At 35.6% G+C, this 14,481-nt stretch overlaps 1 protein-coding gene across 1 annotated transcript in view; it reads left to right on the forward strand.

Annotated features, from left to right (window-relative positions):
- LOC110032295 (NADH dehydrogenase [ubiquinone] 1 alpha subcomplex subunit 2) overlaps positions 1 to 6,034 on the forward strand; it is a 13,341-nt gene extending 7,307 nt beyond the window's left edge. Inside the window, exon 3 of the mRNA XM_020735875.1 lies at positions 5,647 to 6,034. Coding sequence (XP_020591534.1) covers positions 5,647 to 5,744 — 98 coding nt within the window. The 3' untranslated portion in view covers positions 5,745 to 6,034. The remainder of the gene's footprint in view (positions 1 to 5,646) is intronic.
- The last annotated feature ends 8,447 nt before the right edge of the window (positions 6,035 to 14,481 follow it).

Consider the following 14,481-nt stretch of genomic DNA (forward strand, 5'->3'; position numbering starts at 1 on the left):
GATTCTTGTGGTGCTGGCGAAATTTATGTAAGTCTTTTTTTTTGTTTTTATGTGGTCATACTTTTTGGAGTGTGGGGTAGAGCGTGGGAGTGTGGGTTGGGTGGTGTTTGGGAGGGGATTAGGAAAATGGTATTGATTTTGGGAAAGGTGTAATTGGTTTGGATGGGTTAAAATTTGAGGTCTGTGTTTAGGGTTGTTTATGCAGACTAGCATGCCACAAGGGCTAGAGGTGATTCGATTCTTGTGGTGCTGGCGAAATTTATGTAAGTCTTTTTTTTTGTTTTTATGTGGTCATACTTTTTGGAGTGTGGGGTAGAGCGTGGGAGTGTGGATTGGGTGGTGTTTGGGAGGGGATTAGGAAAATGGTATTGATTTTGGGAAAGGTGTAATTGGTTTGGATGGGTTAAAATTTGAGGTCTGTGTTTAGGGTTGTTTATGCTAGACTAGCATGCCACAATGTATTTTGGTTGAAAGCTAGAATCACATACGCATTATAATGACATTAATGCTTTGACCCTGAATTTTTGTCATTGTGTAGATTGTCATCATGGTAGTTTCCCTTGATGCAAAGCTAATCTTTGTTTCATATTTATAGATTACAAAATAATGTCAAATAGTTTCAATATGAGTTGGAGTTTCTTAGTTGAGGAAAGGATCGATGTGGATATGTAAAATTTTGCACCCACAATTTGGATGACTAATCCATATGTCTAATTTGGATTTGAGGTGTCAAATCTTAGTTCTGGGAGGTGGTGCACCTCGACAACATGGGATGCAATGAAAGGATTGTTCTCAGCTATTAAAATAAGTTTCAAGAGGCAGGATTAATTGTTTCAAGAGGCAGGATTAATTAAAATTTTCCTTGTACTAAATAAATGTTCAAGGAAAATTAGAGTGATAGGGTTGGTGTAGCTCCTGTGACAGACAAAATTAGAGAAAGTCGTCTTAGATGGTTTGGTCGTATTAAACGTCGACCATTAGATGATCCGATTAGGAGAGTAGATGTTTTAAATTCGATTAGTGTTAAGAAAGGCAGAGGTAGACCTAGGAAGACTTGGGCTTATTGTATTAAAAATGATCTTAATTTACTAGAACTAAATGAAAATATGACACTAAATAGGACGCAATGGAGAAAAAAGATTCATGTAGCCGACCCCACGTAGTGGGATTAAGGCTTTGTTGTAGTTGTTGTTGTTTCTTTTGATATTCCTTAGGTGATTTTCTAAGAGAAAAGGACAAGTCAGACACTTAAGACTGGAACTTGATATAATGGACTCTGGTATTTTGGACCAGGAGGGGATGAACTCAGCTTTGACATCCATGGTAAAGATTGCTTGACTAGGAGAATTTGGGAGGAGTATAGAGGATTTGCTGCTGCTACCTCGCAGATGCATGAGATACTCATATTTGAGTTCATCATGTCGGTTGAATAATTCTTTATATGAAAAGACAAAAGCAAAAAACTTAATTGTGATGCTTATGAGTATGGCAAGTATACTAGAAGCTCTTGTATTAGTTCTAGGAATAAGAGTTCTAGTGTGTTTGGCTTGAGATATTCTGATGTTTAAGAACCATTATAGATTTTTTGTGACCTTTATCGATTGTTTTTTTTTCATGTTATTTGGTTTTATTTGATGAAAAATTGGAGTGTTATACTTGCTTGCTTTAAAGACTTTCACAAGATAATCCAGACTCAATATGGTACAATAGTGAAGGTATTGATATCTGATAATGGGACAAATTATACCAACAAAGCGTTTGAAGAATACTTATTAGCCCAAGAGATACAACATCAAACTTCATGTCCATACACACCTGCCCAAAATAGAGTAGCAGAGAGGAAAAATATACATTTTCTAGAGATAGTTCAAAGTTTGTTGATTGTAATGAATATCCCAAAATACTTGTGGGAGCAAACCGTTTTGACAGCTGCTCAATTGACATGATGCCATTGAGGGTGTTGGATTGAAAGTCTCCATGTTAGATGTTGAAAGGAGATAGGCAAGATTCTTCCATTGAAAGTGTTTGGTTATGAAAGTTAACATGCCATCAGTAGGGAAGCTAGATCCCAGAGTCGTGAAATGTGTGTTCGTATGTTATTCTGCTACCTAGAGTTGGTATGTCATAAATGTGTCATTTAAAGAATTTGAACATTACTACACCCAGGTGGTGAACTATCCCTTTGACGACTCACTAGATACTGAGGATATGAGACAAGGGGTTGAGTAGTAATGGTGAGAGAGTAGTACACGTGGGAACGATGCTCTTGCCTGTGATGTGGGATGAACTTTTTGAGGAATCATAAAATGTGGAGAGTGAACCCAGAGACAGTGAGATTCATGCTGAATTTGAGCTAATTGTGTATACACGGACAAAGAAGCAAAATGAAAGAATGGTGCCTGCAATGCCACTCGTGCCAGCAAGTTTATTGTTTCAGTCTTTCACAATTCTTGAGACGTCTACACTATCCACTTTCTATTCAGAATCCCCATGTGATATGATTTTTCCTTCTAACCCCACAATTATAAGGAGGACTTCTCGCAACAATACGGGACATCCTTCCGATCGTTATGGGTAGGAACATGAAATTGCTAACTTTATTTTATATTCTAACATATATCCTTTATATGGAGCATTTATTGCATATATGAACATTGTCTTTATACCCAAGTGTTGACAGGTTGTTTAGGGCTCATCTTCTAGGTCTTCCCATATCTAACACTTATATTTTAATGTAAAATTTTCATACCTAGCACACATCTTATTTTTAACTAGCTCACACTTAAACTTGATATTTACATACACGATGCTTTGTTTTCTTAAATTCATGCTTGAAAATTCGTATTTTGTTTTACAAATTGAGAACTTTGAAATTGTTGTTCATGATGCGATGTTAACTTTTGTAGTTCTATGTGTGTAAATATGAAAATTTAGATTGCAGATACATAGATACATAAAAATAGTGTCTTACACATGTAAATACCGCAAAAGGACATTCTTAGCTCGCAATTCTTATGTTTTAATGCTTCTCACAACTAAATTTTTGTATTTACATAAGTAACACTTCAGTCTTTTAAACCTATGTGTGAGAATGTGTATTTCTTTTTCTAAAAATTTTTAATAGTACTATTATAGATAAGATATTAAGGAAGGTGAAAAATATAAGCATAAACTAATAATAGAGTCTAAGTTAATAATTTGTGACACTAAAAATTCTGCTTTAAGTGATCTTTATAATATATTAGATACTAAAAAGGGTGAAAAATCTATGTATAAACTAGCCAAACAAAGAGAAAAGAAAAATAAAGATTTAATTCAAGTAATGTAAATATGAAAATCAAAAAGTGTTTTTCTTGGAGAAAAATATTCAACATATGTGGTTGAGCTATTTTGATAAATTTTTTAATAAAATTTTGGAAAATACAATCGACCATTAGTGAACTTAATATCATTAATAGTAATAAATATTTTATTTGTACTGTCGTATTAGTAAAAAAGAAGTTGATGAGACTTTAAAAAATCAAGGCTAGAAAATAGGATTTGAAGATATCTCAATTAAAGTGTGGGAATATTTAGGAAATTTGAAATTTTCTTGACTTACTAAACTCTTTAATATGATTTTAGAAATTAAAAAGATATATAGGGTGTGGAGGAAGTGTATTTTGGTCCCTATTTTTAAGAATAAAGGGGATGCATAAAAGTGTGCAAATTATTGAGGATTAAGTTAATGTGCCATACTTTAAAATTACGGGAGAGGGTAATTGAACATAGGCTAAGACGTGATACAAGGATTCTCCTACTCAGTTTGGATTTATGCTAGGCAAATCTACCATGGAAGCTATACATTTATTGAGAGGTTTGATGGAGAAGTATAAAGAATGAGGATCTACATATGATTTTTACTGATTTAGAAAAAGCTTACAATAAAATTCCAAAAGAAGTCATTTGAAGAGTTTTAGAGAAGAAGGTATTAATATGACTTATATTCAAGTCATTAAAGATATGTATATTAGAGCTGTTACTTGTGTTCGAACAGAAGGGGGATTGACCAAGTATTTTTCAGTTGGATTATATGAGGGATCGACTTTAGGCCCATGTATTTTGTGTTTTAGTTATGGATGCTCTTATTGGACATTTGCAGGAGGATGCACCTTGGTATATTCTTTTTGCTGATGATTTCCTTATCGATGATACTAGAGAAAATGTTTAGGAAAAACTTCAATTATGGAGGTCTTCATTTGATTTTAAAGACCTTCGTTTGAGTAGATCTGGAAATAAATACATGGATTGTAATTTTAGTAGCAGTAGCTCTAGTGGCAAAATTGAACTATGGGTGATCAAATCATTAAAAGGTGTGATTGTTTTAGATATCTCGAGTCCGTAGTTCAAAGTGATGGTGATACAGATGGGGATGCTAATAGTAGAACTCAAGTTTGCTGGTTGAAGTGGAGGAATGTATCAGGCCTATGGTGTGACAGAAAAATACCGTTTAGACTGTAAGGATAATTTTATAAGATGACGGTAAGACCTGCAACGCTCTATGGTGTAGAATGTTGCCCTTTAAAAAAGAAGCATGCAACAAAGTTAAGTGTTGCTGAAATTAGAATGCTTAGGTGAATGAGTGGCTTGACACTTAGAGACAAAATGTGAAATGAATATATCTGTGATAGGGTTGGGGTAGCTCCAGTGGCAAATAAGATCACAGAAGATGTCTTAGATGGTTTGCTCACATTAAATGCAGACCATCTTATGATCCTGTTAGGAGAGTAGATGTTTTAGATTGTACTTATGATAAGAAAGACGGAGGCAGACCTAAAAAGACTTGAGCATATTGTATTAAAAAATGATCTTAATCTATTAGAATTAAATGAAAATAAGACACTCAATAGGACAATGTAGAAAAAGGATTCATGTAGCCGACCCATTTACTGTGATAACGACCTATTTGTTGTTGTTTTTATTGTTGTGGAGAAGTAAGCGATTACAAAAAATTCAATTTTTTACTTTTATATCGATTCACATAAAAAAAACCTTTTATTCGTTTCTCTGCTAGTGTTTATTTAAGGACCTTGCTTTTAGTTTGGAAATTCGCACGAGTAACATGCACTTTCTTGTAGACAAAACTAATACTCAAATTTTAAAAATTTTAAAAAATAAAAGTTAAATTAAAAAAAAAAAAAAACTACACTCAAATGTTAATGAACTTCCGTCTTCTGTCTATCTACTGTCTTCTATCTATTTACATGCCATTCACCCAAATCTATATAAATTTTACAACTAATGGTTGTTTTACCGTATTTTAAATGATTCAAGTGATGGAATGTATATAACAATATTTGTTGATTGTATTGTAAATAAGAAAAAAAAAATATGATTTTTCATGTATAATTGCCTATGTCAGTTTTTCAGATGATTCATTACACAAAACACATTAACCTAACGAGCTGCTACAGTTGCTGCTATCTTTAAATTTGATTTGATCTTCTTCAATCTTTAATCCAATTCTTTGACTGAACTATCCTGTTCCTTTCACCAGACTCATTAACCTAACGAGCTGCTACAGTTGCCGCTATCTTTAAATTTGATTTGGTCTTCTTCAATCTTTAATCCAGTTCTTTGACTGAACTATCCTGTTCCTTTCACCAGACATGGGTGTTGAGCGATACGTGCAGCTGGAAGGTTTAACAGAATTTCAAATCAACAAGGCACTCGAAGAGCTAGTGAAAGCTGGAAGAATCTCTTAAATCTTGATTCCGTCAAGTCTTTTCATTTCAGATTTTTTCAATTGAAATAAGAGTGTATGGTCTTCTTGACTAATGTGGAGTTCTCTCACAGCTTCCATCATCTATTTAGCGTTCAGCTATCAACTACTTGAATCATGAAGTGTGGACAAGCTTCTTTTTCTGAAAGCTATATATTTAAAACAAATTGGCTTAATATTTATGTTACCGGCAACTATTTCTAGTTGGCTGGGAAATTTCTTACTGCAACTGCGTTTGTGCTCTTTCATGTGATAGGTTTATTACATATCTTGGAAGGTTTTGTTGGAGTCCTGTTTTGACTGAATAAGATTTTATTCAGTTCCTGCAACAGGATTTCTCTGTTTTTTCAAGTGAAGATACAATTTCACCAACTATTATTCTTTTTATACAGTATTCTTTATCCCTTGCTACTTCTTCTGTCGGCGTCTTTCTTTGGGTAAATATTTACGTACGGAGAACGCCTGCAGCTCTCCGTGCGTAATCCCCTTCCAATAACCCCTAAATAACCTCTGTGAAGGTTATTGCGGAGTTATTTCGGTGTTATTTGGATTAAATACCCTAACATTAGTGAAAATGTAACAGGGGAGGGTACTGACTCAAAATAATGTCGAAATAACTCTCTTTAGTCCAATAGTTATCGAAAGACAAAGCATTCGAAAGAGGAAAACGAAATTTTCAAATAAATTTGTCTAAAAGTGTCAATAATCACCCTTCATAAAATAGTGAAAAAAGCATAACGAATCTTATACTTGTATGCTTTTCTATTAGTGTTTAGTTCCATCTGAGGAGAATAAAATCTCAACCAAAGTTTGTTGTAGATGAAGTTTGATTGTGATTTGCCATTTATAGTAGTTTGATCTTCATATTTTATTAGAAAATTATTTCTATCCTCAAGGAACTTATTGAATTCAACATGAATAATTTTATTCTCTTATGTAAAGGCTTATTTTATGGTTCACTATTATAGAAAAAGTTACATTTGAGTTATCCTTGTAGCAAATACATTGTTCTTACCAAGTTCATGGTGAAATTGGTGTATGCATTATCTTTTTGGGGAGTTCAAGCGATTGCTTCTTCAAGAAACATTGAACCAAGTCATTTTACTAGGTCTGTGTGATATTTAAGAGCATAGAAAGTTATTCTACTTTGTTGTTAAGAAAATTACTTGGAAAAAAAAATAAGAGAGTTAAACAAATATGCTATCTTGTAAAAATGAGTAATAAAATTTAATGGACTTTGTCTATGAAAACGCTCGCATTGATAATAGTATTTATATGACCAATGGTGCACCATTTGAACAATGCTTAAATTTATTGCCTCCTACTTTAATCTTCGCAACTTTCCTCTTCATTTGAATCAACATCGACAATGTTAGTAAGAATTAAATTCATTCTTATGTAGTATAAACAAGAGAAGTTTAGGTGATAAATGGAGAAAAGAAAACTTTTTTTCCCAAGAAGCCACCATGAAAGAAATGAAAGTTGCATATCATGACCTAACATGATATAACTTATATATTAAGTCAACTACTTAATAAAGATTTGCCCAATATATATTTAGAGTATTGAATTCAAAATTATTTGGGACACACTCAAGAAATAAAGGTTCGTAGGAAAGAGAAAGATAGAGAGAGCACAATGAACAGTAGAAATGCATAACCTTAATTTGAGAAATGACCCTCTATTTATAGACATAAGAGGGTTTAGATATAAGATTACAGTTATGCCCTTGCTTTATTTAAGTAATGAGATTTTTTTAGTTTTTTACAAATATGTGGTCGATATACTTACTGGTGGGCACTTTCAAGTAGGAGTCTATTGACCAATTTGTTCTTTAGGTAGTAGATCAGTCATGCTGATGATATTTAATTTTTGGGGGATCAGGAGTCAACGGATGAAGTGACCGATCGACCCAGGATCCCCATGAATGTATTCCTTTGACTTGGTCCCAGTGGATAATAACCGACCGGTCGATCCTTCTGCACTTCACTCACAAGTCTTCTTCAAACCCGTAGATTTTTTTCATGATTTGTGATGACACATTTTTTGTCTATATATTTTGTTTCCCAATTTCTTTACTTCTTGAAAGCAGTGTTATGATAAAAACAATGGAACCTTTCACAATACAAGATGAGATAAGTGGATATAATTTATTACAACATAATTGTTCAATAGTTGACTTTTCGAGATTTTTTGTGCTTGCAAATACTTTAAATAGGCATTGATGGCCTTAGAATTGCACCCGATCATTCTCCCTTCTTCCCTGTTGTATTGAATTTGCCCTTTTCACTAGAGTTCTTGAGATGGTTGGTAAGGGAACTCTCGAGACAAAGTCTCATGATAGGGAGGCATTGATTAGGGCTCTCGAGGGCATAAGGGCTAAACTTCGGAAAGAGGTAGAGAGGAAGAAAAGAATGACAGAAGAGGTTTGTAGGGAAGACAAGTAAGAAAAGGGCCAGGTTGGGTCCTCTGATTCAATTTTCAGGTCTCAATGGGAAGAAAATAAAAAAAAATCTATAGGACAGCTGATCGATCTTCCAGCAAAGCTTTCAACCACTATTGTCGAGTGGTTGCTTCTGCCAAGTCGCCCGCCTAGCACGTTATTAAAGCGCAAGTCCCTTCTGTCGCTGGGGCTAGTCAAAGGGAGACCGGCACTGACTCGCCACCAAGATGAATAAGAGGTTCTGAGCTCCCCCCGCCAATCGTAAGACAATAAAAAAGTTGTGAGGGTGAAGTCTATTTCACTTCATCCAAATGGAAACTGTTTGTTGGTATGGGTTTTTTTACTTTTCTTTTAACGTCTTAGTTTTCCTTTATATCATGCCTTTGAAGCAGCTATTGAGATCTTGATGGTAGACTTCCTTTCGTTATATCTTGGTGTTGATCCGCTCGGGGATGCAAAAATTGTGGATCAAGTAATTGTCAGAGGTGATAAACTCTGACATGATGAGCAGGAATCCGATCGTCAAGACGGTCCTACCAAGTTTTGTAAGGAGAGATTCAAAGAGCTTGAGATATCCTATGGATCCCTTGTGCGTTATTGGGATAAATGGAGGAGTACTTTGCTCGAGCCATAATACATCCCTAGGGAAAGCCCGTGGCTTAGCTAACAGTCTGGAGAGGATGGATCGAACAGAAGGGAAGGTGGCCACTTTGCAAGAAGAGTTTGCTTCTCTCTAAGTTGAGACAATTGCTCTCTGGATGGATATAGTGCATCTCCGCTTGGGTCATGATGGAATTCAGTAAGTTTCTTCAACATCATGGGTTCAGGAGGAGATCGGTCGAGTCGATCGCTTTAAGTTAGGTTTGTGAGGTGTTGTACAAGATGTTTTTTCCAATAAGGGTTTGTCCCTTATGAAGTCGCGAGTGATACCGTTGTAAAGTTCTTCCTCTCAAAATAGCTTTTCGAGAGGTTTTGATGTAACTTGCATTTTATATAAGAATTAACATAATGTGTTATTTTCAATTTTTTATTTCTTTACTCAAATTTTACTTTGATTTGGTTATCATATCACCATTCATTTCATAAGCAATGCGGTGTTTCTTATGCGCCCTTCGTATAAATAGGGTAAGATTTTGTGTGGTATGTGCATTATTTTTTCTTCCTGTCTACTCCAAGATTCCTTCACCTCTTTTTCCTTCTAATGGCACCAAATTTCTTGCTTGAAACTTTTGTCTCGATTGCCACCATCGAAACCTCCACATTGACAACGAGTGAGGAGAAAAACCTTCAAGATACGTTTCTTCTTAGCCCCTCAATTCAGTTTTGACCAACAAAAAGTTATGAGCGTGCCATAGACAGCTTTGCTTCTGACCCAGACTTGTATAAAGATAAGTTCAAGCAGGTCCTTTGGCTGTTGTTGTGCAAGGAGCTTCGATCAATCTTCAATAGATATTGAATCGTTCCTTTGCAGGTACTACTGAACTTAGTTATGGTGATCATGAACTTCATTCCTTTTTGTAGGTGAATGATGATCCTGTGGATGATTGAACTACTCAACCACTTCTTCTTGTTTAAGATCAACCGGGATGAGTGTGTTCAATTCACTAACTTTTACAAAGTTAAAATTTTGGGACTTGAAAACAAGGTCAATTACTAGAAGGCTAAATTTCTAGATATCTTCTGTACTAGTGATTGGGAAATTCACACTCTCCCATTGGAGTGTGAAGCAACGAAAATAAAGATACTACACAATTACCTTATGACTTATTGGGTGATGACTGAGGGTTAAAGCCTCTCCCTGTTTCAATTTCTTGACCCTAAGGTGGTTGACCATATGATATGGTCAGATTGTGAAAGAATCATGACCGAGGATTTGTGGGTTACTTCTGACGCCCATGAAGTTTCTAGGGAGAAGGTGGCTGCAAAGAGAGCAATAAGAAGAAACCTCAAGGAAAGGCCACTTTCTCTCAACTTAGGAGAGGAAGGGGTCGTTTGACTCACCTTGTTTCTGGTAGGGAGGAGACTGAATGTATCGGATTTTTTTTGTAGGTTACTTAATTTTTTCAATTGGATACTATTAATATGACGTCATTGTCGATGGATGATAGCAAAATTAATCTTTTTTCGTTGCACACAGGTGCTTTAGAGGGGAGTGAGGAGGACTCCTCAAGACTCTGAGCATACTTGCATCTAGCGACCCCGAGGAGACTTTACTAACCACTGAGGTGGAATCCATGACTCCTAATCATGTGAAATAGTGTTTATTGGTCTTCATGAGAGGAGAAAATCCAGTCAAGTTCCATATGCAATCCTGGTTGGCAACAGATCAAAGGAAGAGATCGATGGAGACACATTCAGAGCAGGAGATATTCTCACTAAGAAGGGAAGCCTCCTGCCCTGGACAGTGGGTCTCCTCTTCTTCCTACTCGAAGGAAAGGAAATGGGTCCTCGACAAGATGGACCTTCTCTCAGAAAAAAAGGAGTATGGGAGCGAACAAGTGGCCACTATGCATTGATCAATCGAGAGATAGACTGGTACCTGACACTCTTATGAATATCGATTATCCATACACCCTATTGAAATTTTTCAGTCTCATGCATTGAAGAAATCACAGCGGACCCGAGATCAATAAAAAATGATCCAGTCAGTTGATCACTATCACACCATGAATTGAGAGGCCTCACACCTCTGAACAGGGTGAAGGATAGGAAAGCCAAGGCTGAGCAGCGGGATGATAGGGTTGCTTCTAAAATTAAGAAGTTAAAAAGATGAGCTGTTGTAGCTGAGAAGAGGCTGAAATGTCTTTGCCTGAGAGAGAGTCATTTGTGCTGTATCATGAAGAGAAAATGGTTGCTCTCCTTTGAGAGAACCAAGAGTTGAAAGAGTGGGTCCCTTCGGTGACTACAAGGGAAGAGAATGTCAAGATTCTCTCTCATCAGATCGAGGTTGACACCTCCATTGCTATTGAAAGGTTTGTGAAACACAAGTTAGTTGTCCCAAAGTGCTCTAAGGTCAATGCATTTTCCACATTCCTCTCAAACTCGAAGGACAAGGGAGACATCCTTATAAGGTAAAAAGAAGATAGCGGAGCTGGGGGAGCAGAGGAGACCAAGGTAGAGGAATTTGAAGACAAGGGTACAACACTTGGGAATCCTCGAATGTCTTATTTTCTTTCTCACATTTCATGTTTTGTTTTTGATCAATTCTTATGGTTTGAAAAAAATTTAAACACATGTAACTTCTTTTATTTAAGGAAATGAAATGTTTTCTTTTGGTTAATACATTGGCTTTTTTCTTTGTGTTTTATTTACTTACCTTGATAATTACTATGTTGTACCATAATTATAGGTTGCTCAACACTTGATCCTTGGTATTTTAGCATTTTTCATTTTTCTTAGCTCAAGTTTGATATGGTATGAGTCTCTGCCACTCTATTAGCTTGTTACTCTTCACCGAGCGGACCCCTGAGATGATTTGCTCGGTACCCGTTACAAAGCTTGTTGCTATCTGGTAGGGAACTACCTTGAGGAATGAGCTAAAAATTGAGTTTTAGGACTTGCTCTTCATTTCATTTGAGCATTTTTAGTAAGTTATGGAATTGACCAGGCATTCTTTTCATCGTGTTGGATCGCTTTTATTTGACCGGGTAGCTTATTGATGCGTGAAAAGATTACATGATTTTTTTTTTATGCTTTGCACATCTTTGTGGATAAAATTGAACTTTAAAGATAGGTATTTTTATGTTTTTCTTATTGGTACAATAAGTATTAGGAGTGGAGGAAATTGGAAGAGACATGGAGTGAAAAGAAGGAAAATTGGAGCAAAAAGGCAATATAGTGGGTTGGGGTTTTTGCACCAGACAAGTTGGGAGCTTAGGCGCCATAAACTGATCTGGAACAGTTACAGCAGTTCGAACCACCTGTTTGAAGTGTCATTTGGGTGGACCGAAAGCACTTTGAACTCAGTATTTTGGAGGATATAAAGAGAAGACAAAAAGACTTTAAGAGAGAGAGGAATTTAGGAAGTGCTATAGATCTTAAAAGAGTTAACTTTAGAATAGAAAGCTTGCTCTTGGATGGAGAGAGCAAGTCTAAAGTAGTGAATTGGTGATGATCTGGGTGTTAAAGTAAGGAGAGTCTATATGAGAGCAACAAGGGCTTTGGTGGAGCATTCTCAAGGCTATATTAAGGGAGAGAGATAAGTATTCTTACGTTAAAAGTATTGCATTTTCTATAAATACTTTGATATGTAGATTCTCTTGATTTTAATGAAGTTTTATGATATGTTTTCTAAGTAATCTCATCTACCTTTTACTTGTGGTGATGTAGTGTGATGTGTACAAATGTTAAAATGGTTTTAAATTGTCTTTAACTTTTTAATGTGATGATTTTTCTTCTGCATTTCATTTAGTTATCATTCTGGCCAAATGATTTGTTAAAATTTATTGTGAAGCTATAATGACTTGGGATAGTTATGACATGAACAACTATGAAGATTATATTGAAATATAGGGTATGAAGCAAAGTATAGTATAGGAAGATGCTCATATTTGTCACTAGCAACATTTTAATTTATATTTTCTCATTTTCTACAATCCACTACAATCACTGTAGAGGAAGGTAGCTTTATCACCTCATTATCACTAATTCAACTAGGACAATTAGAATTTCTATAAGAGTAAACTATAAACTTTTCTACATTGCGGTAGAAACTATTAACATAACTTAAATAGTTTAAATTTTAAACTAAGGATAAATTAAGTAGGCTAGAACCTTTTCCTAAATTTGACACCTCATTCTATGTGGGATTGACATTCCAAACTAAAACAAAAAACTAATACTACTTTGATCGTGCACTTGCGTAAGCCACCTGAGCATTGAAGTAGTTACCAGGGATCAATATTATTTGGCTCCATTGCCGGGGACATGATGGAGAAGAATGTAGGAGAATTTTGGTTGAACTATTAAGACTTAGATTTGGAAATTTTTAATATTATTTTTGTCTGTGTTTGTGTGGAAACCTACTGGTGAACCGTTAGTTATTGAATGTGTTAGACAAGACCAACAGAACTTGAACCTTAAGACTTAGAACTAGAGAGAATTATTAGAAAAATTAGAAAATAAAAAAAATGATGAACTTGAAGAAGAAATGGTGAATTCTCAACACATTAACATAGAAACGACACGGAACACTCTGATGATGGTGGGGAGAAACAGAAGATGTCGTTTCGGGATCTCCAATATCCAATAGCTGGAGACAAGAGATTCAGATGAGAAAACAGAAGTCAACGAGCTTCTGCTTGAGCTTCCAAAGAGAAAGGTACGTGAACAGCCAATGAACAACCATTTGATCCCCATCAAAGTCTGCGTTGAAGCCCTTACAAACTCAGGGGTGTAAACAAATAGCACGCCCCTCCATTAAAATGGGTTGGAACGCCTGTATACCTAATCTATGCACGGTGGGCGCTCTATTCAACAATACAGGATGCCCCTGCATCACTTCTTGAAGGATAATGGGTTATTTTCCCCGAATTTGACTTTTAGCAATCCTTGTGTTAGAAGCAACATCTTGTCTTATTAGACCACGAATTACAAATGCTTGGAAGAGCTCTATTGCTATTTCTTGAGGTAATCCACATTTGATGTAATGAAAGCAAAGGACCTACGACAATGACAGAACGCCTCGAATAATCGACCCGTTTACCAAACAGAGTCTCACAAAATCTTCTCAAGAATCAATTAATGAACATCATAACACACAAAGACCGTTAAGGGATTATGCTAATCCTATAATAAATGAAATTCACTTAAGTATTCGAACTCCTGCTATAGAAGCCAACAATTTTAAACTTAAGCATGCTATCATCCAAATGGTTCAGAACAACCAATTCAGGGGAATCCCCTCTAAGGATCCAAACTTACATTTGGCAAGTTTCTTAGAACTGGGTGCCACATTTCGCTATAACGGTGTTTTTAATGATGCAGTTATGCTTAGGCCTTTTCCCTTTTCTTTAAGAGATAAAACAAAAATATGGATAAACTCATTAGCACTTGGATCTATTAGAAAGTGCAATGCACTAGCCCAAAAATTCCTAGCAAGTATTTCACACCTTCAAAAATGACAAAATTAAGGAATGATATTACTTCATTTTGCCAGTATGAAGGTGAGTCAGTATATGAAGCTTGGGAAAGATTTAAGGAGCTTCTTAAGTAGTGTCCGCATCACGTTCTACCCGATAGACTGATTGTTCAAACTTTTTATAATGATTTAGTAGGA

The sequence above is a fragment of the Phalaenopsis equestris genome, unplaced genomic scaffold (genome assembly GCF_001263595.1).
Source record: "Phalaenopsis equestris unplaced genomic scaffold, ASM126359v1 Scaffold000910, whole genome shotgun sequence".
In the NCBI taxonomy this organism is placed as follows: domain Eukaryota; kingdom Viridiplantae; phylum Streptophyta; class Magnoliopsida; order Asparagales; family Orchidaceae; genus Phalaenopsis; species Phalaenopsis equestris.